Genomic DNA, 25,762 nt, shown 5'->3' with positions numbered 1-25,762 from the left:
GCCAGGAGTCTAATCCATAAGTAAATACTGAAACTAAAACTAAAATTATTGGTGCTGGTGATACCTCTAATATGCCTCAAATGGAGACTCAACTTAATAAGTTGGACATTCCAATAATTCTCAGGAAAGGGGTTAGATCATGCACCCAACATCTTATTTCTAATAACTTATCTTACAACCAACTATCACGAGCATTTCGAGCTTTGACAAAAAGGTTGAAAGGAATGGGATTCCAAAAAAAAAAATTCAAAAAGCTTTCAAAAATCAAAATAGAGGGTTGTTGTACTTGAAGAAATGAGAGCCCTAAAAAGGAATGAAACTTGGGATGTAATGGAGTTACTTGAGGGTAAGAGTTCTGTATGGTGTAAATGGGTGTTTACCATTAAGTATAAGTCAAATGGTGAAATAGAGAGATATAAGGCTCATTTAATTACCAAAGGATTCACTCAAGTTTTTGGGGTGGATTACACAGAAAAGTTTACTCCAGTTGCAAAGTTAAACACTATAAGGGTACTACTATCACTAACAGCTAATTTTGACTTGGCACTACATCAAATGGATGTCAAAAATGCCTTTCTCAACAAAGAGCTTGATGAGGAGGTTTACATGGATTTGCCTCTAGGTTTTGAAGGGGCAATTGGTAACAAAAAAGTATGTAGATTGAAGAAGTCACTATATGGATTAAAACAATCGCGAAGAGCTTGGTTTGATCGTTTTGCAAAGACTATAAAAAGGTATGGTTACCAGCAAGGACAAACTGATCATACTCTTTTTTTCAACCATTCACAAGATGGAAAGAAAACTATTTTGATTGTGCATGTGGATGATATTATTTTAACCGAAAATGATATAGAAGAAATGGAAAGGCTTAAGAAAACTCTTAAAAGTGAATTTGAAATCAAAGACCTTGGGCAACTAAGATATTTCTTAGGGATGGAAGTGGCAAGAAGAAAGGTATTATTATCTCTCAAAGGAAATATACATTAGATCTTTTGAAAGACATAGGGATGCTTGGTTGCAAGCTAGCTGCAACACCCATAGTTATGAACATGAAGCTTGGAAGAACAAGGAGTGGAATTCCAGTAGATAAGGGAAGATATCAACGTCTAGTGGGAAGATTGATTTACTTATCTTACACAAGACTAGATATTGCATTTGTTGTAAGTGTAGTGAGCCAGTATATGCATTCTCCGAGTGAAGAACATCTTGAGGTAGTCAATTGAATCTTGCAGTATCTAAAATCTACACTCGATAAAGGCTTGTTCTTCAAGAAAAATGAGCTGAGAAGTGTGGAGGCATTTACTGATGTAGATTGGGCAAGTTCAGTTGAGGATAAGAGGTCCACATTTGGTTATTGTACAAAGGTTTGGGGGAACCTAGTTACTTGGAGAAGCAAGAAGCAACCAGTTGTAGCTTGTAGTAGTGCAAAAGTAGAACTTAGAGCCCTTGCACAAGGAACCTGTGAGCTGATTTGGTTAAAGAGGCTAATGGAAGAACTGAAAGTGTTTAGTATGGGACCTATGAAGCTATATTGTGACAATAAAGCCGCAATAAATACTGCACATAATCTGGTTCATCATGACCGAACAAAGCATGTGGAGATAGATCGACATTTTATCAAAAAAAAAATAGAATATGGGTAATTTGCATGACCTATGTGCTTACCAAACAACAAATAGCTTATGTTTCTAGCAAAAAGGCTACCTAGATCAAGTTTTGAAATGCTAGTAGATAAACTGGGAATGACCAACATCTCTTCACCAACTTGACGGGGAATGTTGACAACGCATCAATTTATTTTATTGATTATATTCCAAATTTGTAAGCATTAGTTTAGGGATATTATTTCCTTTTTCTATTTTCCTCCTTTTGCTAGATTATTTCTTGATTTCTTGTTTCCTAATTTCTAGTAATTTATCAGATTCCAAGACCTAGTTTAAATAGATATTTTTTGTATATAATTAACACCTAGTAATTCCAATAGTGATATAAGAGAATTTTGTTTCATTCTCTGTTTTCACTTACATTATAACTACAACACCAATATACATTATAACTACAACACCAATATAGTCCGTTCTAAAACATCTAATTGCCATCATACACTACAATTTCAACAATCCTCTCAAACAATCACATAGAACACATGGTAACAGCAAAACCCAAAAGCCATTTTATAGGTTCTGGAACAATAGAAAACTTCACGGATAAACTAAACAAAAACATAGTAAAATCTTCTGATTTCAGAGCCTGGAGATGAATCAATTGTTGTTTAACACCAAAAAACTTACCATTAATCTAAAATGCACCAAGTAAGAAATGGGCAGTAAGTCCCAGGAACAAAAATACTTGTCACCAGGTACTAAAAAGCTAACATTCCATTCTGATAGGTATTAAGATTCTCTACATTATATTCTAAAATATAAAAAAAAAAAGGAGGCTGGCTCCTTGACAAACTTCAAACGTCTTTGGCTAAACCAGACAAATCAAGATGCCCAGAATCAGCAGGTTTAGGAGAGGCTTCCTTCTGGGGATGGCTTTCAATGGGTATTCCTTTCCTTATAGATGGTGGCCCTGAAGATCCACTGCCATAAAAATCTCCAAAGGCATCAAGGAAACTATTTTTCACCTCCTCAGCAGCATCAAAGAAACGGTTAAACCCACCAAAAAAGCGACGTTCAATTTCCTCCATGTCACTACGTAGACCAGGAAAATCAAATGAACCTTCCACATGTTGTGATCCCGACAGGAAATTCCCTCTTAGCACTTGCTCTGTGACATCATCCTCAGTGTACTCTTTGTTGGATTGCAGCACCTCAACGGGCCTAATTTAAACATACAGAAACATGTAGTGATAAATCACATATAGTGATCAAGCTAAAGTGGAAATGAAAAAGGTGCAGTGAACATTATGACTTCCTGTATCCAATTCCAGACTTAAATGACAGAATAGACCATCTCTAAAGGATATTAACCATTTGTACAAGAAAAAAAAAACGGATATTAGCCATTTCTACCAAAGTTTAGCAGCAGTCTCCACAAAGAATAATAAATTGTCATCATTCATTTAGACTACTGACCTCTTGTCAAATCTTTGCCTAAACTAAACAAATTTTACAAGAATGAGACTGGAAAGAAAAAAACATAGTGCATACATGAATACTAGCAGCTATGATCATAATATGATAAGTTAAATGAAAAGATAAAAGAATCAGATATTTGTAGTCCATCATCTCGAAGCATCAACAGTTTGGTGGATACACACATTTATGCATGTATCAATTACATTATTTTCAATTTTATTCCATTTTCTACTGAACTAAAACCAGCTTGGGTAGCTTGACATAACAATATCTCAACAAATCCTCAGCATGCCCCTCCCTCCCTCCACCTAATAATTGTTACTAAACATGATAGTCCAACCATCTTTATCTTTCCTTTAGATCTTATCGACATGTTGTACACTTCCCAAATTCATCCTTTTCTACTGCTGCCTGCTTTTTTCATCTCTTCCCTGGATGAAAAATCTGGAATGAGAGCAAAAGCACTTACAGTCTACCAAAGAAAATCATTGGATGATTCATGTTTGCATTTGTTAGACAAAAGTTAGCCAGTCTTGATTAAGCAGTCTAACATTTTCACAATCTTCACTCAAGATTTGGAACACCAACCATGAAACAAGCAAAGCAAAGAGTATAAAAAACTGGCAACAAGCACAAATTTTACAAAGTTTCACGACTTCAAAAGAACAATAACTGATCTCACGAAAAACATACCCCGTAAAGAAAGGTCATAATCATAACCGATAAACAATACCTTCTCTTTCTCTCGGCCAACAAAATTACGATGAAACGGAAATGAAAATTGAACTTTTAAATACACCTGCAGTTCTGTTATTTCTACATAACAAGTTCACAGAATTCAATTCTTTCGAAGCCGACCATTTAGTCGAATACAAGCCTTCCTAACTAAAAGCAACACACTTTGCAGCGAATTACGATTTTCACTCAGTTATATTCCGATAAGGCTTTTATAAATTAATGATCAGAATTAACTAGTTTAGATCTTTGTTCTCGAATTTAGAATTGACCTTCCAACGCATTCTTTGAGAACTTCTTCGGTTTTCTCGCACTTTCGGACGAATTTTCCGGGCTCGACTTCTTCGGTCTTGCACTGCGACCGCACCACCTTCCTGGTGGAGCACCGATCGCCGTCGCGAGCGGTTGATTCCAAGGCATCGTTCGGTTCGTCTTTCCACACCCAACCCATTCTTCTTCTTTGTGGTTCTGTGAGCCTTAGGTGATTGTGACTTGTTTGGGCAGTCGTTTCTCTGTCACTTGACACCTGGCATTATACTCGAAACATCCTTAGGCTTCCGGATAATGGGTCGCTTTTGGGGAAAATCGTGGGCCGCCTGTAGCCCAAAGGATATAACCCCGAACGATTGACGTTTTACTCTTTTTGGCATTGGGCCAACTATTGACAAATGTATTTTCCATTTTTAACTTTTGTTTTAAGTATAATATTTAAAAAAAATAAATTATTTTAAAAATTTTAAATAAATTTTTACTTATCTATTGCTCATTTTTCTACTATGTTTAATTAAAATCTTATAATTAACTATTGTAAGTCAAAACGTAACTTATCATTTTATGTTACGTAATGCTAATGTGGTAAATCTACATTTCATAATTGACGATAGCATGACATAATGATATGATCATGTAACATTTTTATTTTTTACCTTAATGACGCATGACATAAAAAATTATAAATGACTTTTGATTAAGGACAGTTAATTAATTGTTAGTTAGAAGAGTATATTTGACTTAAAATAAAAATACAAAAATTTGATTAAACTTAATAAAAAGAATAAAAACTTTTTAAAATTTTTTTAAATTGTTTTGGAGTTTTTTAAATATTATGTCTTTATTTTATAAGAATTGTCATCTTTTTTCTCATTAAAATTGTATATCGATCAAAAAGATATTTTATTTTATTTTTATTTTACCTATGTAATGGTATAAATATTGCATAAATATGAAATGGATAAGCTATCAAAATAAATAATATGAAATAGAAAATATTAAACAGAGAATAGATAATGTTATGAACTAAAAATTAAAAAACATATTTTATATAATATAATGATATTTTTAATTGATTATTAAAATTTTAATTGATTTTATTGTACACTATATCGAATGTGAATAAATCAAGTAATTTGTAATTTATGTGAACTTGTGCTTTCGTCAAGTTTTAAATAGAGAATCAAAAAAATTACAATATTTTAATCTTAATTTTGATATTAGTTCTATTTGATTTGAACAATGGACAATTTAATTAAGTTTTAAAATTGGAAGTAATTATGTTAGGCATAGGATATGTCTGATGTATAGATTTAAAAAAATTATCCCAAACCAAAAATATACATTGAAAGTACAAAATGAACGCTTAGAAACTTTCATTCTTTTCTTTTCCAACTTTAGAAGCTTCTATTCACGGACTGTCCAACGTGTCAGAAGAAACTGACCCACAGTAAAGTTCGCAGCTTTTTTGAAGCCTGAATGAGTTTGATTTAGGCTCCAATACACACAAAAAAGTAGAGGAGAGACATGCTCCAAAATGAGGAACGTAATCAGATTCCAGCCCTTTCGTACGGAATCAAGGACCGACCTTTCTCGCTTATACTTCGCAAGACTTGAGCCTCTTCATCTTTCAACACTCCCCAAACCTCAACAAACAAAGAAACCCCCACAAACCAACTTGAAGAACCAAGCTGAAACATGTAGCATCCCCTCACTTTTCCATGAAATAACTGAGGTTTTAGGAGCTGTTAACCTAAACTCAGATGACATCCCATCTGGGTTTTCAATATCCAATAAAAGCAATTGCAGGGAGCTTCAGTTTATGGAAGAATCATTGTCTAGAAGGTCAGCTGTTTGTCAAAATTCCCAGGAGAAGAGTAAATTGGTGGAAAAAGAGGAGAATGTAACGGTTTTGGATGATACCCAGATGGGAAACTCTGTTGAATTTGATGTGAGTCCAGTGGTTCATAAGATAACTAAGATAGTTAGAGCTGAAAATGCCTTGGTTTCCATGGAGGATCAGTTAGAAAAATCAGGGTTTTCATTTGAACCAGAGATTGTTGAGAAAGTGTTGAAAAGGTGCTTTAAGGTGCCTCATTTAGCTTTTAGATTCTTCAGCTGGGTGAAGCTTAGAGAAGGGTTTCGTCATACAACTGGGACTTTCAATACCATGTTGTATATAGCTGGGGAGGCTAAAGAATATGGGCTGGTTGAGCGGCTACTGGAGGAAATGAAGGAGAAATCTTGTGAGAAAGATATCAAGACTTGTACAATTCTTATCTCGCAATATGGGAAGTCAAAGTTGATTGGCAAAGCGCTAGAAGTCTTTGAGAACATGAGGAGATGTGGTTGTGAACCTGATGCAGCAGCTTACAGAATGATGATACGTGCACTTTGCAATGCTGAAATATGTGACATTGCATTTGAGTTTTACAAGGAGATGGTTGAGAAGGAAATGAGCCTTGATTTGAATTTGTACAAGATGTTACTGAATTGTCTAGCGAAATCAGGAAATAATGCTGCCGTTCACTTGGTTGCTGATAACATGATGAGGGTCTCTCAGGTTCCAGAACAGGAAGTTTATGGTTATGTACTCAAGAGTTTCTGTATATCTGGAAGAATAAGGGAAGCTTTAGAACTGATTCGTGACCTTAAGGAAAAAGATTTGTCTTTGGATCCCCAGTATTTTGAGACTCTGGTCAAAGGATTGTGCAGGGCTGATAGGATTGCTGATGCTTTGGAAATTGTTGATATTATGAAGAGAAGGCAACTGGTCAGTCAGAAGGTTTATGAGATCATCATCAATGGGTACTTGAGAAGAAAAGATCTTTCTAAAGCACTTGATCTTTTCAAAAGCATGCAGGAATCTGGGTACTTACCAACAGCTTCTGCTTATACAGAACTAATGCAACACCTCTTCAGATTGAATAAGTATCAGAAAGGCTGTGACTTATACAATGAGATGCTACAGAAAGGGGTTGAGCCTGATAGTGTTGCAATCATGGCCATGGTTGCAGGTCATGTTCGCCAAAAGCATATATCTGAAGCATGGGAAGTGTTCAAAAGTATGGAGGACAGAAGCATCAGACCCACTTGGACAGCATATTCAATATTCATTAAGGAGCTTTGTAAAATTGCAAGGACAGATGAAATTTTTAGGGTTTTGAGCAAAATGCAGGAGGCAAAGATAGTCATTCGAGATGAGATATTTCATTGGGTTATATCTTGCATGGAGAGAAAGGGAGAGACGGATAATGTTGAAAAAGTAAAGCAGATGCAAAGAAAGTGTAAACTCCAATCACAAAAGGGTGAGGTATTCAGTAATAATGCCTTGAAGGAACAGGAGCCCCTCAAGGTGTTGGAGCATAACCTTTCAGAGCCAGAGAGGACGACAGATTATCACCTGGTACAACCCCTTTCAAAGGCTTATAATGTGCAGGACTTGGAAGAAGTTTGTAGAATATTATCGTCCTCAAACGAGTGGTGCATCGCTGAAGAAGCTCTGGAGAGATGCAACATTCAGTTTACACCAGAGCTTGTTGTGGAAATATTGAGAAGGAGCACTTTGTATGGTAGAAGTGCACTTAATTTCTTTTCATGGGTTGGAAAGCAAGTTGGTTATTGGCACACTACAGAAACGTACAACATGGCTATCAAAATCTCGGGATGTGGGAAAGATTTCATAAACATGAGAAGGCTCTTCTATGAAATGAAGAGGAGAGGTTGTCTAACAACACCAAATACATGGGCAATCATGATACTGCAATATGGTCGAACAGGTATGACAGAAATTGCTTTGAGGACTTTTGCTGAAATGAAAACCGAGAGATTTAATCCAACTGCAAGTACCTACAAGTATTTGATCATATCTCTTTGCGGAAAAAAAGGTAGGAAGGTAGATGAAGCCATCAAAATATTCCAGGAAATGATCCATGCTGGACATAACCCTGACAAGGAGTTACTTGAAACATATCTTGGTTGTTTATGTGAAGTTGGCAAGCTCCTGGAAGCTAGAAGCTGCACAGATTCTCTCAGCAAGGTTGGATTCACAGTTCCACTAAGGTATTCCCTGTATATTAGGGCACTTTCTCGAGCAGGGAGACTGGAAGAAGCTTTAGAAATGTTAGATAACGTTGGGACAGAGCAAGCCACATTGGATCTGTATGTTTACGGAAGCCTTGTCCATGGATTACTACGAAAGGGTCGATTCGAACAAGCATTGGCCAAGGTGTATTCCATGAAGCAGGCTGGCATATACCCAACTGTCCATGTTTATACATCCTTGATAGTCCATTTCTTCAAGGAGAGGCAGATGGAAAGAGCTTTGGGGATTTTCGCCAAGATGAAGAAGGAAGGTTGTCAGCCAACCATTGTTACTTATTCTGCAATGATTCGTGGCTACATGAACATGGGGAAGGTTGTCGATGCTTGGAATGTCTTCCATCATATGAGGCTGAAGGAACCCAAGCCTGATTTTAAGACTTACTCGATGTTCATTAGCTGTCTTTGTAGAATAGGTAGATCTGAAGAAGCCATGCAGCTTTTATCCGAAATGCCAAACTCAGGGATCCTTCCGAGCACTGTCAATTTCCAAACAGTTTTTTTTGGACTAAACCGACAAGGTAGGCATGATTTAGCTCAAATTGTATTACAACGAAAATCTGCTCTAAAAAGTGAACGCAAGCTATAAAACTATTATCCTTGCTAATAAATTATTATCATTATTATTATGAATTTAGCAATTCAAGTAACTATTTCCACTTATTGTAACAAGCACTTGATAGTGCTTGAAATTTGATCTCCCAACATTGATCGAATTCAACAGCCGTAACCAGCAAGTTCAGCTGTCAACAAATGACTATGAAAAGAACAAAAAGGTACAGCAATTTACCATCCAATCCAAGGTTTTGGCCTTCATATTTTAGATCTCTTCATGCATGTTTAACTTCCATGGAACCAAGGAGTCTTCAACCAAATTTTACCTGAAAAATGAAAGAGGTCCATCAAACATTAAACATAAAGGATCAATCACCAAACTGAACTGTTGAAAACAAGACAAAAACTTATGAATGACTGTCCATTGGCAATTATCATAATGACGATAGATTCGGCAATTTGCTTGTCTAAGAACTGATTCTAAATGGTAACTTATAACACTGATTTAAACTAAACTAGCAATCAAGATGTGGCCATAAGCAATCGACTTCAGGCAAGTAAATAATAGATGCCAAAGGATTAATAATTGAATCTGTAAACTTAAATCATAATGAGATCATGTAGCTAATGCCCAAGTGTGCCAACGGGATATTTTGTGACTAGTACAGTGATGCATATCAACTAACAAACACAAGACAGAACCTGAGGCGGAGCAGATAACGACATTCAAAGTTCTCTACTAAAAAAAAGAACTACTCACACTCATTGTTAAGTTATCATCTCCTTGAGATATAAGGTTGTCAACTCCATAGCAACATTGCTAAAGCAGCAAGAGCCTGAAATTAATATCAAAAGACTTAGGAGCGTTCTCAAAATAAGTTAAGACTATGTGCTTTACTAATTAAGATCAGACCCATAATTTCCAACCATATATCAGATTCATAACCAATGGGATAACTCAGTTGTTGCCAATCTCATAATCACCTAAAGAATTGGTGGTTTAGTATGGAAAGATCAGATCCAAAACATCAAAGAGATGTTTCGTCCCAGAACCAAATTTTTTTTAAAAAATATATCCACAAAAATAAGTAGAAATAACATAACGTTTGACCTAGACAAAAAACCCAGCATATAGTAAATTACTAAAACTGTAAAAAGACATCCAGTACCTATGTTAAAGCTTCTTCAAAATTTCTTCATTTGCACGCTGGTAGTACGTCATTTTCTGGATACAAGTCACAGCTTCATCAAAATTCCTGCTTCGGTATGCATTTGCAAAGGAGCTAGACGATCCTTCCAATTTCTCCTTCATCTGCAAAATACCAAAACAAAAAAATGAAACACAAGTTTGGCAAAAACTGTTTTCGTATATAAATTCCATTGAAGTAGCACTTGAATTGGGACAGCAAACATCCAAACAGCAAGCTTTACTCATAGAATTTAAGTAATTGAAGTACCCACCAAGGGGTTTTTTTTACCTACACGAAAAAAAAAATACAAAGGCTGGATTAAATATTTCGATATGTGTAAGTAGCACTCAAATTGGAAAAGAACACCAAAGCTTGTAGAATTTAAGCAACAGGAGCATGGGTTGAGGCAGTTTTAGCCAGCAGTCCTATGCAGGAAACCTACATAATGCACTGAGTAATTTTCAAAATTGTTGAAACTAGCCATTGTCTTCCACTCTTCCTCTAGCAGTCTATAAACATTACAAACATACAGGCTATGAATAGTTGCCATTTAGGTAACTGCAGTCATACCTGCTTGAAAATGAATGATCCAAGTGATAGAGAAGAGAGAAACATTGTAATCCTCTCATGATGACGTAACAACTTTATTCTAACAATGCAGGCATGAAGCTTGAGAACTCTTATCATACCTGAGATTGGATCTGATTTAGAGCTTGTGAATCCATAGCCTCTTCTACAGCTTCCCTAATTTCCATAATCTGCATAAAATAGAAATTTAGAAATATATTTCAGAACAAAAACCACAAAGGAAAGCTAAACATCTAAGAATGAAAGAATAGACTTTCAGATGTATCAATTACCTCAGTAAGCAACTCCGGATCTGAAACCGTCTGTTCTTCATCAACAAGTACTCCTTCAAGCCTCAACTGTTAATGAAAACAGCAAATTTCTAGTTCACAAAGAATTCGAATGCAGAGAAAAGCATAATAAAGACAATATAAAAGAACAGAGTTTGATGGAAAGCACCATGAAGAGAATCTACTTTCTTTTAGCACTATCACACAGATAATCCAACTCAATCAGCTCATGAACCAAATGCCATTTATACCATAACCAACCAACCAATTAAAGTTAAAAACATAGATACTCAAGACCACAAATACTACTTACTCTAAATCATCTTGAGTATATTCTCTATACAATATAGTCACTTCAAGTAAATACAAAAAACAGGATTATAAATGCTTATAGAACTTCAGAAACCGCATAACCGCGCATCACTTATCTTTAAACGAACACTTACAATGTATATTGCCCTAGCCAATGGCTTGCTAAGTGTGCGGTATGCATCAATAACACGAGCAGATTGTTCTGCAGCATATTCTCTCTCTTTCTAAAAAATACACAAACTAATTATAACCAAAAAATAAATTCAAATTCAAAACCAATCTATCTGAGTCATTTATTTGTTTATTTGGTATTAAGGCAAACTTGAAACAAACCTCGGATTTTGAATGAACAAGGTCAGGATGCAATTTTTTCTGCCAATCTTTATACTTCCCTTCCAAACCATCAACTTCAATTTCATACTTCTTTTCCCTGTTAAATAGCTACACACGGAATAAAAACACGCAAGGAAAGAAGTTTTTAAAAGAAATTGAAATTAGCGGAAAAAAAACTTACAGTCCAAAAATCTGGAAGTAATCGACGGAGAAATCAACGGGCTGAATGCTACGGCAGGAATCACAGTACAAGAACGGCGCCATTCCAGCCGCGACGGCGTCACAGTTCCAGCACCTTTTCGTGGTAGCATCGACTTTCGCGGCGGATTGCGAGCAGAAACTTTTCGCGGAAAATTTTAAATTTCCGAGAAAGTCATGGCCGTAGTGTAGGGAAAGAGAAACCCTAGAAGAAGTTTCCAGGCGAGAGGATGAAGATCGAATTTGTGAATTTGGAGAGTAAGGAGTTAAATGACATGTCGTTGGAAGAGCCCTGCGTACAACGGTGGAAAGAGGAGTCCATAGCTTCTTCGTCTTGTACATTTTTTCCTTTCTTTCTCTACAGAACGTACAGGGCTAGAAGCTCTCTGTTAAGGCGCCCTTTTTCTTTTTTTTTTTTAATACTACTACTATTTTAAGTTCCAGAAACAAAAATAAAAAATAAAAATAAATATTTGTTTAGTGTAAAGTAAATAAATAGTAATTTTAGATCATAAAACATAATTTAATGAAACAAAACATTTAACTTTACATTTAGAACTATTTGAATTTATATATAATTATTATTCAAAATAAATAAACAAATAAAGATTGGCGTACAAAAGCATGACAACAAATATACTAATAAATACAAATGTTTCTAAATTATGAAATTTGAAATATTAATAATTAGCAATATTTGTAATATTAAATTATAAATTATTTAGTATTATTAAAATTTAAAAAATAATAATTTTAAGGGTAAAATGTCCACTTCTAAATTTTAATCGAAATTTATCTATTAATTTTCAAAATAGACACTCCATTCAAAAAAATAACTTTCGTTAGACACATAAATCTAATCATTAATCAACTGTTAGTGTTTCCATTAATTTGATGACGTGATAATTTTGAAAAGATAATTTTATTTTTTATTAATTTTAAAAATTATTATTATATAATTTTTAAAAAATCAAGAGAGCACCTATTATTAATCTTTGAGTAATTTTTAAAATCAATAAAGAAGAAAAAGTATTTTATTATTTTCATATTTTTTTTAATGATATTCACACTTTTGAAACTATCTGCTCATTTCTAATACTAATAAATCCATATGAAATTATATCTAAAAGTTAAAAAATGAGAGTATTTTATTCTAATCTTAACGAAACTCATTTAATGCAATTAGAAATTCTTATTTAAAAATTAAATAAATCTTATTAATATTTAAAATAAAAATTTTAAAAATTAATGAATAAATATATTATTTTCTCAAATTAAAAATTTTATTTGGCTAACATCTACAGACAGATTATAAATATAGATATAAAAGAATTGTGATAATATGAATAGAATAAACCAAGAAATTGTGTAGTTTCAACTTATTATTAGTGTTTCGGATTACAACTATAACCAATAATGGGGCAATGCATTATGCATTTATACATCACTTCCTAAGAAAAAGAAAGAGGTCATGAGTACACTCTTCTTAAGAGAATAAAAATTACACAAATAATTAAAGTTACAGAAAAAGAGGGGTAATTTTGGTATAAGATGTTAAATTTCCACTCTCAAGTCTTCATGCTGAGGGGTTCACAAGTCTCAACTTCTTCAGCAATCCAGGTATCTTCCTAGTTGAGGCATCCGCTACCCTGAATGGAAGCCAAAGCAACAGAACCTATGCTTTCTCCAGTTGGTCGAATTTTTTACATCATGTACACCATTTTCATGGAATCCATTCGCCTTGATGGAATTCAAAGCAACCTGGTTAGTCACAACTGGTATTGATACATTTTGCTGAGGTGTTGCCGGTGCTACTTTTTTATGGTTAACTTCCCTCGAAAATGAATTTGATCCTGCAGACCTGCAGTACACCCCCAGATTAACTGGTAAACTCTTGGAGGATGCTATTTGCAAGTGTAATTTATTTGACATAAAAAGAGGGGAAGGATGGGAAATGCAAAAGGAAGAGAGGGGGACTTTATTCCCTACCATTTTTGTGTTGAAAATAACATCCCCACTCTCCCCAGTCCCCTCAACTTGATTAAATAAGGATATGATATAGGATTTAGACTTCAGGCATACACTCGTAGGTATAAAAAAATATATGAAAGTATCTTAACACGGTTACCTTGTGTTATTGATGTCACTGCTGTTCCTGGAGTCATGCAAAGTCCTCTCCGCAACCTTTATGGAGGCGGCTTCAACACCAACCTGCACTTTTAAACAAACTTTGCCATCTGCAGCATAAGCCAAGTCCTCTACAGCCCCCTCTTCCAAAGTTGGAGGTTCTTCATCAGAGAAACTAGAAGACCTGCTTTGGGCATTAAATCCATATTGCCGTACTATTGAAATGGCCTTCTCCAGTGTTCCTAGAGCTTCTTCCACCTCTGGACGAATATAAATCCTTTTTTTAGCATTTACACCATTTGTATCAGCAAATTCATAGGTTGAAGGTTGATTTACAGCCTCAACACCTTCCTCTAGGCATGTACTTTCTTCACTTTCTTCTTCTTCAATTTCACCAAAAGCTTTTCTCTTTGTATCTTGTGCTTTCCCCAGTGGCGTTTCACCAGCATGGTCATTAACATGAACCTTCCGTTTTATATCATGTGTGTCATCTTGTATGCCTTCAATTAAATATTCATTAGGCACAAGGTGGGCTTCACTTTTGCGCTCTTGTCCTTCCAGAACCTCACCTGATGCATTACTGGAGTAAAGAGCTTCATGTATTAGAGTATACAGAGGTTCCCCCAAGGCCTTGCAGTAATCTTCATCATAATTAGACACAGAAGCCACAGTCTGTAAGCATTGTAAACTGGAAGACGTGAGAGGATAATTGGCAAGATAGTTATAATCTGCACCATAAAGTAACGTCCCCCATGCAAAAGCCCTCAGCAATGGAAGCTTTTAAGATGAATAATCAGTTGGAACTGGGATCCATCTGTACCCGTCATTTCATTGCATACTTTGACGAGCCAAATGAGTTACCTTTTTTGGTAGAATATATATATTATAAAAAAGTCTAAAACTGGATAGTTATGGGAAAGATATCCTGTCAGAAAAAGTGTGACCTTTTGATAGAGTCTGAAACCATTTCCAACGAGCTGCCTTGAGATAAAATTTATAAGTGATGGAGGGACGAAATCCAGCTTCATATCCATATTTGCTATTGTCCTACGAAATTAACAACATTTTAAGCTTTTCGAGGAGAAAAGAAGAGTAAGAAAGGAATATAACTTTTAAAAGGTTCAATGCACACAGTTTGTATAACCATAATCACTATTGTCCTTATTGTATCTACAGACAGTTTCTTTCTCCCTTTCTTGCCTCCTAATTTTCCCAACTGACTTCATGTGTCAGAAAGAAAATACTGTGTAATGCCTTTTTGCAACTTAATGCCACATAAGACAAACTATACGAAAAATGGTACAGCTGTTTGAAATAAATCCCCAACTCTATAAGATTGTAGCCATATGACAAAGCTCGACAAAAACTGGTAATGAAATACAGTTACATCGATTGCCCTTGCAGAGCCACTTGTCCCTAATTCAAGTTCTCCCTAATCAAATCTACAATTAACTGGAATCATCAGAAGAGCAATATTTAGCCAATGCCAAATCCAAATTGTTTGAAGATCTCCATTTAATCTAGCTAGTCAAATTTTGGTAAATTTGAAAAAGAAGCTCCTCAAATGCACAAGCTGTGTTACATTTTAGATAACAGCAAGTGGCAGAGTTATAAAAATTGAAGTTGTCTGCTATCCTTGCGGGTAAAAGTCCTGGAGTGCTTGTACCTAGGACCTAAATTCCTTGACTCTTTTTCTCCTTGAAAAGAATACAGCATACAGCAACATCTATCGTCCTATTTTCATATGACAACTCAAAATATCACAACTCACCTAAAGTAGCTTCTTTCATTTGTCACCTTCTGCAAAGCAAAGCCCCCCACTAAGTCAATCCTTACAACATCCTTAGCTTCAGGGATCCCTTCATTAGTAAATCCATGAGTTGCTTTATCAATGCTGCTCACATCTGAGATCTAAAAGCAAATACAGAAATAGATAGACAAATTTTCAGATATATTGGTAGAAAGCAAATTGCAAAGGAGATGAAATCATATTTAACTATTTCAAGTGACTACCGTGTTCACAAGAATGACAATCAGATCATCTTGAAAGTACTCAAAGAAAAAATAGTGTACTAGAGCCTCCCTAGCTGACAGTGGCCACGCAACCTTCACCCTTTCTTCCGAAAATACAAAAACAAATAAGCATTTTACAATTTCAGACATCAACATATAATTAAAAGAAGTTTAAAAAAAAAGGACCAGATAAACAAATTTAAGTAAACTGTGGTAGTTCTAGGCTCGACAAACCTCACTAGAGATATCTGTTCACCAATTTGGACCTTTTGCAAACAGGTGGAACTAGTTACTTTGAAAGATGGAAAGCTAGACTGTGGCCACCTGGGAAAAAGTATAAGAAAATTATTGCTGAAAACATACACAATTTGCATGTTATGCACCCAGTAACCCCCAGCCCCTACAAGAAGGGAAAAAATAAGAAACAAAAAAAGGACCCAACACCAGGAAAAGGTGGAAAGTAGACAAGGTTTCACACATGAAACTGCTTCCACGTGTTTGTGTACGTATAAACCTACACAGCCAGGGTGGCCAGGGCACATCATCCTTGTTTCAGGATGAAGGAGGAAGGCCAAATTAAGTACAAAAAGCTACGGTTTTGATGTATAGTCCTCATCCGTCTGTGTCAAAGCCTTAAAACAATAGCATAAACTTTTGAAATTCTAGATTATGCCAATTATAAGAGTTAAAAACCAAAAGAGACATTTCAAGTGTAATGATGTTGCTAGTGCACCAAGGTGGGGGATCAGATCCAAAAATAAAACAACTATTGAAGTGTACAGATTTCTTTTGTAACAAGAACACACACAACACAGAATCATTGAAGCACAACATATTACTTCAACCGAGGAGATAAAAAATGAATGAAAGAATGCATGCTACACAGTTTTACTGGTAAATATATAGCACGTTAATTCTACATTGGAACCAAGAGCAACAACGGAAACAGTTCTCACCATTTCTTGTAGAGGGCTGACTCCCAAGAGATACATAAACCTGCAGTGAATGTACAGCTCATTTAAAAGTTTCTTCTACAATCATGACAGGTATTTAAAAATCTTAAATTAATTGCATAATCTTTGCCCATGATTAGGATGAAGTTAAAAAATAATTAACGTATGAGCTGACTTACAAACATCCAAAGGCCCATCTACATAGCCTTCAACGAGTAATGTATGAAAGGGAGTGCCGTGAGGTCCTTCACGGTACATGACACGGAACTCTTCATTATCATGCTTCAACTGTCAAAAAAAGTTGGGTATGCACATTTGGTGAACAATTATCATGATTTAGAAGATAAAAGTTTATTCCACTCGGATAAGCTTATTAAAGCCATTGCTATAAGAGAACTATGACAAATCTAGCTAATGGAGCATACTTTCCATTCACCATGTGATGTCTCACTGGATTTTGAAACCTGATGATCATCAATAGAAGTACTCCTTAACATGTCAAGAAAATTTGATACTTCCTGAGCCCTTTTGTCCAATAAAGTTTCACTAAATTCTGTAGACCAAAAAAAAAAAAGAATTAGAAGAAAATGTTTGACATTATGTACCCAAAAAAAAAAAACCTTTATATTTAGTAAGGTATGTGCATAGAGGGCTTTAAAGTGCACACATCATAGCTGCTTAAATGGATAAACGGTAAAAGTGGAAGAAATATTCTAACCCTCTTTCTCATGTTGTGCATGTCGTAAAATCTGATTCTTGACAAGGGTTTTAAGTGTCTCTGAATTGGTCAGTTCAGCAGACGCCAGCGTCTTGTCTAGCCTCTCTCTGTATTGAGAGATCACCCTTTTCCTTTCCATATTTACATCTGCAAGCAAACAGCATACAGCTCCCTCTCAAACACCCAAAGCACCAACTAACCTTGCAATCAACTTTGTTAAGATCTTCACAGATTTTACAACTTTAAGCACATGTATATTTAACAGTAAATGATCAGCAAAACACTTAATAATAGCTCAAACACAAAAATCATGAGCAAAATTGGTTTCTATTATAAGATCCAAGAGTTCAAAAGTCTTGTGCAGAAAATGCAACAGTGAAAGACAGTGGCCATTAAGTTCATACATTAAGATCTTCGTTTGACTGTACAATTAGACAGCCTCATTTACATAAGATTAAACTCTCTATGCAAATAAGACCAAAGACAAACTAAATTAAAGGAAACCATCTATTCAAATACAAAAAAACTTTTGGGGCCACGGATTGTAGAGGAATAAAATACAAGAAGAGCAGAAAACCATAGAAAAGTCCCCCATGATAATACAACGAACTAAACGTTGAGCTAGCTCCAAATCCAAAACATTCGTGTCTCCAACTTCATAAGATCAACAAAATGAAAGGTAAAGAAGAAAAAAAAAACAAAAACCTTACAAGGAAAAAGAAAAAGAAACCCAAAAGAAGACCAAAAACCAAATTATACATAAGAAAATCATCTCTTCACCAATATTCTTAGCCAAAGCAGAAAAGAGACATGGAAATACAAGCAAGCAATCAAAGAAGTTTAAACTTACATGAAGCTCTGAGAAAATCAAACCAAAAATTGTTCTCCAAGGAAAATTGTACGAAGAACCCAGACAGAATCAGAAAAGAGAAGTCCCAGCAACCCAAAATGCTGCAGATCTCGATAAAAAAATTCACTTCCTTCAAAGCTCTAACAAATCTCTATATCTTGATCATGTAACAAAAAGAAGAGACAAAAGGCCACTTGATTCTAGACCGCCTAGACGCAAAATGAACATGGGCATTTCATCTCGGGTATAACGAATACACGACACTCAGCAGAATCACCATTAAAATCAAAATCACAGCTTTTTTTTAGCTAAAAATGATAAGAAAATAATTAATACTTTATTAAAGTGAGAAAGAACAATGCGATTCTTTTATAAATAATATTATTATTTGAGTTATCAAAGAGGTTTTGAGAGGTCCATTCTGGAAACGTGCTGGGTTTTAGGACAACTTGGAAGGAGGGTCCCACCAGTGATCAACCACTTAAACCTTGACCAACCCTGCCTTCTAACCACTTCTTGTTTAGTTGATTAGATTAACTTTGTTTAGGATAAAATTGACTGGCGGTGAAAATAACGTAGGCTCGTTTTTTACCGCCGTCAGACGTGTCATCTGCGTTGTCTTCAGCTAAGCAGTTGCTAGATTTAATTGGACAAAGACACTTCAGGCCCACACGACACGTGTCATATTGTTTTATTCTCTTTTTGTATTTTTTATATATTTTATTTGAATTTTCCAATATTCTTTTTGATAAAATTATTTGATTATTCTGCACATAATAAGTCGGCACCAAGAATAATACAACCCTACACTGGACCGACATAGTTCTTATGCGATGAGAACAATGTTAAATGCATTGATAAATTTTGAAAATATAGTCATTTGAATAGTTAATTAAATATATTATAAAATTCTTTTTTATTTTTTCATATTATTGTTCTTTTTATTTTTTTAAAATTTGATCCAATAATAACTATATATATTTATATATTTAAAAATCGAATTTAAATCTTTTTTTAAAAATAAAAAATAATATTGATATTTCTAACATCAAAATATTTAACTCAACAAAACATCACGTAAAACCAAAAAAAGAATCTTGCCTCCATTAAGATCTTAATACTCCTACGATTATTTATGATAATATTAATTAGATAAAAAAGTAAAAATTTAAACTTCTTTGTATTATCCCCCATTGAAAAAAAATAACATTTATATTACATGTTATAATTATTTGAAAGAATAAAGATGTAATTACAATAAAAAATGATTTATTTTGTAAAATAATATGATATAATATATAAATATGAATAAAATATTATTTTTATAATCAAGCTTTTTTTTATATGGGATCACCAAAGCCTGGCATGAGTAATGGTGTCACGTGCTTGGAACTTTAGTAAAGTTTCGTGTGGTGTTATAGACTCATGTTTGTAAGATTAAGTAAACGTAAACGAGATTTTTTGAGGAACAGCGTGGAAATATAAAATAAATAAATATAAAAAAAATATTGGAGATAATAAATAAGTATTATTACTCTAGTGAGAAAAAAAGAAAGTACATAAGATTTAAGCACAAAATAAATTGCTTGATTTGATTGTCTTATAATGAGTCCTAAAGGTGTTATTTATAATAGTTTAAAGTAAATACGAAAGTATTTAACCTAAACTTTCTTGAAATATAAAAAAAATAAAGTCCTAAAAATATACCTCATTGATGAACAAGTAATCAACAAGGAAAATTTTGTTTTTGGAAAGTATTCTTACTGCTCTAAAATACTTTGCTTGGTTACCAAGGCGATAGTTATTGGACCCTTACATATGGATTGGCTAGACAATCCATACGGACTGAACTAGTCACGGATCTATGAACCGTGACAAATGGTCTAGGGTTCCCACATACTCTCTTGTATCAATGGATCAAAGACAAATCCATAATTGAGGCTATAGCTCCATTGAGATCCTATGATTATATTATGAAAGTAGATAAAACTTTTAGCTTTTTGTATTTTACCCTCATTAAAATTGAAAAATTAAAATAAAATATATGACATCTTTATAAATATTTTTAAAAAATAAAGATATAATTACAATAAAAAAGTGACTTATTTTACGAAATAATATGATATAATATGTAAATATAAATAAGATAGGATTTAATAATCAATTTGTTTATTGATGTGGGAATCACCAAAGCTCAGGCAATGTAATGGTCCATAATTCAAATATTACGAGATAGAATATTGTGTTTTTGTGATTTTTTTTGTCTTATACATTTATCTAGTCACAAATTTGAGTTTTGAATCAATTTTAAACTACTTATCATTATATACAAAATAAACTAAATAATTGAGACTTAAATCCATAAAAGATGTCATTTTAAAGATCTCTAATTCTTAACTTAAAAAAACTATTTCAAAGATTTATATCCTTTATAAATAAATAAATAACTACCTAAAATACTTTTAAAAAATAATATATAATTATAATGTGAATTGTAATATGGGTGTATGAATTTTCTTACCGTATTTATGAATTTGGCATATTATTTGATTGAAATTTACATTTATAATAATAGACTATTCTTGTCTTAATTAATAATTTCTATAAGGTCTATATTGGACCACTATTCAAAAAAAAAAGGTCTATATTGGACCATATGGATATGGTTAGTCTTAGGCGCCGATCCTATGAAGCCATAGAATAGGTAATGGTCCACCGTTCACACTTTTCTTTTCGGTCAAAAAGATATTTCTATTATGAAATAAAAATTTAAGACCACAAGTAAATAGCAAGAAGTCCATTGGGATCATGCTGTCCCTTGACCAGGGCTTTCCAAGGTCAGACCACTTTCTTCTTTCAAAGCTTAAGCAATTATAATTATTTTTTTATAATTTTGAGAACACTAAATGGTATGAAATATAAAGGTAACAATTATCATACGTAGCGAAAAATAAAGATTTAAACATGCCATATCTTGTCGTCATCTATAGATCACCTTAGTGGTTTTAACACAAATAAAACTAAAAGAGAAGTAATTAGAAAAATAACATTACCTTTACCAAGTGATGGAGGTATCACCATGATAGCTCTTCCTCATCCAACTTATGAATATCACAAAGGGAACAAAGAATTTGAGCCATTCAAATGCTCGACCTTCAACGGTTGCACTTGAACCTTCACAAAGAGGAGTGTGATTGTCCTTTCCACACAATTACTCTCCTCTTAGCCAAATTACAAAGTTATAGAACTATTTTTCAAGTCACTCAAAAAAGTGTGTGATTAGGCTTTCTTATTAGTTTTTTGACTACTTAAAAACATAACTTGTATGTTTCGCTCATATTTTAAGGAGTAACTGAAAAGTGATATTTATATCTAAGTTAATTAACTTTTTAAATTACAAATAAGGCCTCAATATTATGATCTCTTATAATATTGACCTAACACTTAATTAAACATTTTTAATTAAATCATTGTAAATTAAAATTTTATTTAGTTTACTTTATTTGTTTGCAATTAAGGCTTTAATATTATAATTAATTATAATATTGGCCTTATACTTAATTAAACTATTTTAATTAAGTTTTTAAAAGTTAAAAAGCTAGTATATGATTTAAGTTTAACTTAAATCATAACACTCCTAATTTAAGTCTAACTTCATCTAATTAGACTTATAACCCATTATAATTAATGTCTTATTGATGAAGAAAACCTCTAATCATTCAACATCAATAATATTGTTACATAATTGAAATCAAGTCTTAACCAATCTCAATTAACTGTAGGGCTCATCTCAACATGTAGTTGTTGATTGTGATAGGGTATTTATTTACTATTTGGATTTTTTGTATTGATAAAATAATTTGGTGTATTCAAAGAAATATTATTTAAAAATATTTTGGAAAAAAAATTGTCAATTTTGAAGGAGATAGAAAAAAAATATTCTGTAGTACACTTATATAACAATTGTAATATGTTATCTTTACATAAAAATGTATTTTTATTGCAATTTGAGTTTAATTGTAAGTATATTTAATTTCATATATATTAGATCTCCTCAATTGAACATAAATCTTGAATAATACCCACTGGGATTGGTAAAAGATGCACTTACCTCCCATACCCTTTGTTAATTATTTTTTTTTCTCTTTTCCTCTTTTTAATCCAAGACATTTTTAACTACAAAATTATGAAATTGAATTAATTGTGAGATTTAATTAAGTTTAAAATCATGTTTGATTCTATCAAATTTAATTTTAATTAAGTTATATTCTAATTCAATTACATATTAAATATTTTAAACTTGTTTTTAATTCAGTTATATATTAACTTTGAAAAAATGTAGAAAATTATCTTTAGTTAAAATAATCTAATTAGTATTAATTCGGGAAAAAGTTTAGTATTAAAGAAATTGATTAAATTAAAAGATAGAAATGAAAAACAGGAGGGGAAAAGGAAAAACAAACAAAATGATGGTATTCTTAGTATTTAAAGTAAACTTTAAACAAATATATTAGTATTTGACTCCTAACATCAGTTACTTTATCAGGAGAGATAAAATGCTTATCAAATTAAAATGGAAGTTTATTTTCAATAAAACTTCGTGGGTGATAATTACTTTTTAGTTAAATTATATATAATTTATTATATTTAATAAAAAAATTAATTATAATTTAGCTTAATTAAAATTTCATTTGATAGAAATTAAAGATGCGTTTCAAACAACTTAAATATATCAAGCTAATTTATAACTAATTAAATTTCATAATTTTTTAACTAAAAAACAAAAATTCTTAAGAAAAAAAAGAGAGTTAAAAAACAAAGGAAAAAAAGGATATGAAGAAATAAATATCAAAAGGATAAACTTATCTTTTCATTCAATATTAACTTGACAATTAACACCATTACATTTTTTAAAGGATAATTGCATTTTCATCAAATCTTAATAGATAAGAATAAAAAAGGCATAATGTGATTATACTTTTAATAATATTGTATAGTGCAATGTAATTTGATTGTATTAGTTTTTAGTTATAATCACATTACATCTATGGGTTGTAATGTAATTACATTGTAATCTTACATTATAATAGTTTGTTACAAAATAAATACTACAATGTAATTTAATTGGACACATTACAAGGAATGTGCTTTTATTTTTCTCATACAAAAAGTTATCTAAATGTTTAATGGGTTTAACTTTAAATGTCAAATACATTAAATACTTCTGACTTTGCATTTAAGTATCACTGCACAATAATATTTTGTTATATTTAGTACAACCTTTAAGAAGTAAAAAAAACAACAGATTTAACTAATTTATCATGTTGATTAAAATATGATTATAATTTTATTAATATTTGACAATTTTTGTGATTGTAATTAAATTTAAAATGATTTTATTTTAAAAATCAATAATTTATGCTTGCGCAATTACCACGTCTACCCTTTGCACATTAAAACCGACAACCATGATTTTTTACTACTAATTGAAAACAATGAAGATGATTTTATTGATGAATGAATTCTTAAAGGGTAAATTGGAGATAAAAAGGGAGTTGAGTCTGTCCATTTTCCCTTGGCAGATGTTAGGTTAGGAGGGAAAGAAGGGAGGGTTGGCTCAACATGCGGCTCCATTTATCCCAACAATAGCATCTTGAATTCGAAATTAATAGTCTATTAATTCTAATTTACATATTTTTCTAAAATTGAGTTGGAAAGAGATAGCTCTTAAATAGGTTCGGTTGGTTGGCTGCTGTATTAAAGTTTGAAAACAAAGCTTTGGTTGGTATTTTCATTTATGAAACACTGTGCATCCTTCTTCTTTCTTCACAATTGGGTTCCATTTTTCAAGCCATCGCTTGGCTTTTCCCTTTTGAATTATCCAACAGTCAAATAACACAAAAGAAAAAAATAAGATATAATATTTAATAAAACCTTAATTTTTTAAATTTTTTTATTACATTCAGTTAAATCTTAATATTTTTATTTTGAATAAGATAATTTTTTATAATTAATAATTCATTAATTGTTATTGGTCAATTATTTGTCATTTTACATCATAGAACTTTGATATATTATAATGATGATAACGTAACATGAACACATAACCATGTGACATTCTCACTTTCAGAGACAGAGCTAGCTACTTCTTTTGGGAGAGTCAAAGATGAAAAGGAATAAAGACTAAAAATTTTTAAAATTAATATGTTGAATTTTAAAAAAAATAAAAATAACAAAATAAAAAAAAATTATAAAATAAACACTTTTATATAAAATGTAAATTAAACGTAACAAGAAAAGAAAGATCTATAATTGTCACAACCCAATTTTCGGGCCATGACTAGTGCAAGGGCCCAATAGGCACAGCCCACTAAACCCAAGCAAGCTTGTCACGACCCGAAACTCCCATCAGGCCCGTGACAACCGCCGTGACATCTCGATAGGCACTCATTACCCCGAATGCCGATCGAAACCTCGCAAGGCTTAGCATAAGCTTCCGCATATCTCCGGTGAGCGACAGTTATTAAATCTCACATTTCAAGAAAATCATAAGTCGTTTTCAAATCAAAATAATAAAATATTATTATTTTTTGACTCACAGGGGCATTTTCATCATTTTTCTTCAAAAATACCGCAACTCGCCAAAAATATGGTGTAAAAGATAAATATGTTCATATATACTTTAAATTAAATAACTGAAGTATAAAATTACATTTTTACCCCAAAAACTGAAAAATTACCCATAGACATATTTTTCATCCCTTATACTCATACCATTCTCCAATTTGTCAAATGTGATCTAAATTCTCTCAAAATCTCAAATTTTGTCTGCGATTGGAAAAATTACGATTTTGCCCCTACACTCCAGAAATCACCGGAATTAAACTTTTTCACTTCTAAATCTCAAATCATACTCCAATAAGTCAAATGGGGCCAAAAAAAATCTTTTTTAAAAATTCTCATTTTGTCTCCAAGTGGCAAATGACCATTTTGCCCCTAGATAGTAAAAATTTCGGTTTGACTCCAAATTGATCCTCGAACTCCGAATCACCATTTTAAGTCATCCCTGGACCATGAAACTCTTAATTTCACCTTAAAATTTCTATTTGAACTAGTTCAAGGCTTAATTGACTTAATGATACCATTAGGGGCAATATCGTCTTTTAACGATTTTCTCAAACTTCTTAAATATGTAACCGTTCTATTGAGCATGTAAATGACGTCGTAATTATTTTATAAAACAGGATTTGACAACACTACCCCCCTTAAAATAAAATTTTATCATCAAAATTTCTCTTATCAAACTCAAAGAAAAGGTGGGGTAATTTCTTCTATTATTTCCACATACTTCCTGTTTATCTCACAGGTATAAAATATCAATCTTCTTAATCATATTAATCCATCTCGTACAACTTAACCTTGCTATAGATCACATTTCCTTGACATTATCTCCTTGACTATTCTGAG

The 25,762-nt window shown here is 32.7% G+C and overlaps 4 protein-coding genes across 5 annotated transcripts; 1 reads left to right on the top strand and 3 right to left on the bottom strand.

The window, feature by feature from the left end:
- LOC18598449 lies at positions 2,209-4,353 on the bottom strand. The gene is made up of 2 exons (XM_007027976.2): positions 4,091-4,353; positions 2,209-2,825 (listed from the first exon to the last, which is right to left on the bottom strand). The coding sequence occupies exons 1-2, from the start codon at positions 4,267-4,269 to the stop codon at positions 2,459-2,461; spliced, it is 546 nt and encodes a 181-aa protein (XP_007028038.1). The 5' UTR covers positions 4,270-4,353; the 3' UTR covers positions 2,209-2,458.
- Positions 5,395-8,818, top strand: LOC18598448 (putative pentatricopeptide repeat-containing protein At5g06400, mitochondrial). The gene has a single exon (XM_007027975.2). It carries the CDS (start codon positions 5,626-5,628, stop codon positions 8,776-8,778), a length of 3,153 nt encoding a protein of 1,050 aa, XP_007028037.2. The 5' UTR covers positions 5,395-5,625; the 3' UTR covers positions 8,779-8,818.
- LOC18598447 (iron-sulfur cluster co-chaperone protein HscB, mitochondrial) lies at positions 8,778-12,042 on the bottom strand. Its single transcript, XM_018122018.1, has 8 exons — positions 11,618-12,042; positions 11,437-11,533; positions 11,238-11,327; positions 10,795-10,860; positions 10,624-10,692; positions 9,914-10,056; positions 9,505-9,580; positions 8,778-9,070 (listed from the first exon to the last, which is right to left on the bottom strand). The coding sequence occupies exons 1-6, from the start codon at positions 11,974-11,976 to the stop codon at positions 9,919-9,921; spliced, it is 819 nt and encodes a 272-aa protein (XP_017977507.1). The 5' UTR covers positions 11,977-12,042; the 3' UTR covers positions 8,778-9,070; positions 9,505-9,580; positions 9,914-9,918.
- LOC18598446 lies at positions 12,978-18,682 on the bottom strand. Of its 2 annotated transcripts, none has more exons than XM_018122079.1 (11): positions 18,296-18,682; positions 17,446-17,640; positions 17,153-17,280; positions 16,907-17,015; positions 16,731-16,770; positions 16,009-16,098; positions 15,775-15,874; positions 15,533-15,672; positions 14,706-14,808; positions 13,763-14,433; positions 12,978-13,495 (listed from the first exon to the last, which is right to left on the bottom strand). In XM_018122079.1, the coding sequence occupies exons 2-11, from the start codon at positions 17,582-17,584 to the stop codon at positions 13,279-13,281; spliced, it is 1,737 nt and encodes a 578-aa protein (XP_017977568.1). In that variant the 5' UTR covers positions 17,585-17,640; positions 18,296-18,682; the 3' UTR covers positions 12,978-13,278. The 2 variants fall into 2 exon arrangements, with proteins under 2 accessions (XP_017977568.1, XP_017977567.1); XM_018122078.1 differs by having other exon boundaries at positions 17,446-17,592.

Source organism: Theobroma cacao, chromosome 5, assembly GCF_000208745.1.
Source record: "Theobroma cacao cultivar B97-61/B2 chromosome 5, Criollo_cocoa_genome_V2, whole genome shotgun sequence".
In the NCBI taxonomy this organism is placed as follows: Eukaryota; Viridiplantae; Streptophyta; class Magnoliopsida; order Malvales; family Malvaceae; genus Theobroma; species Theobroma cacao.
The sequence above is the reverse complement of the archived record's forward strand: the minus strand, read 5'-3'. Positions and strand labels throughout refer to the sequence as shown.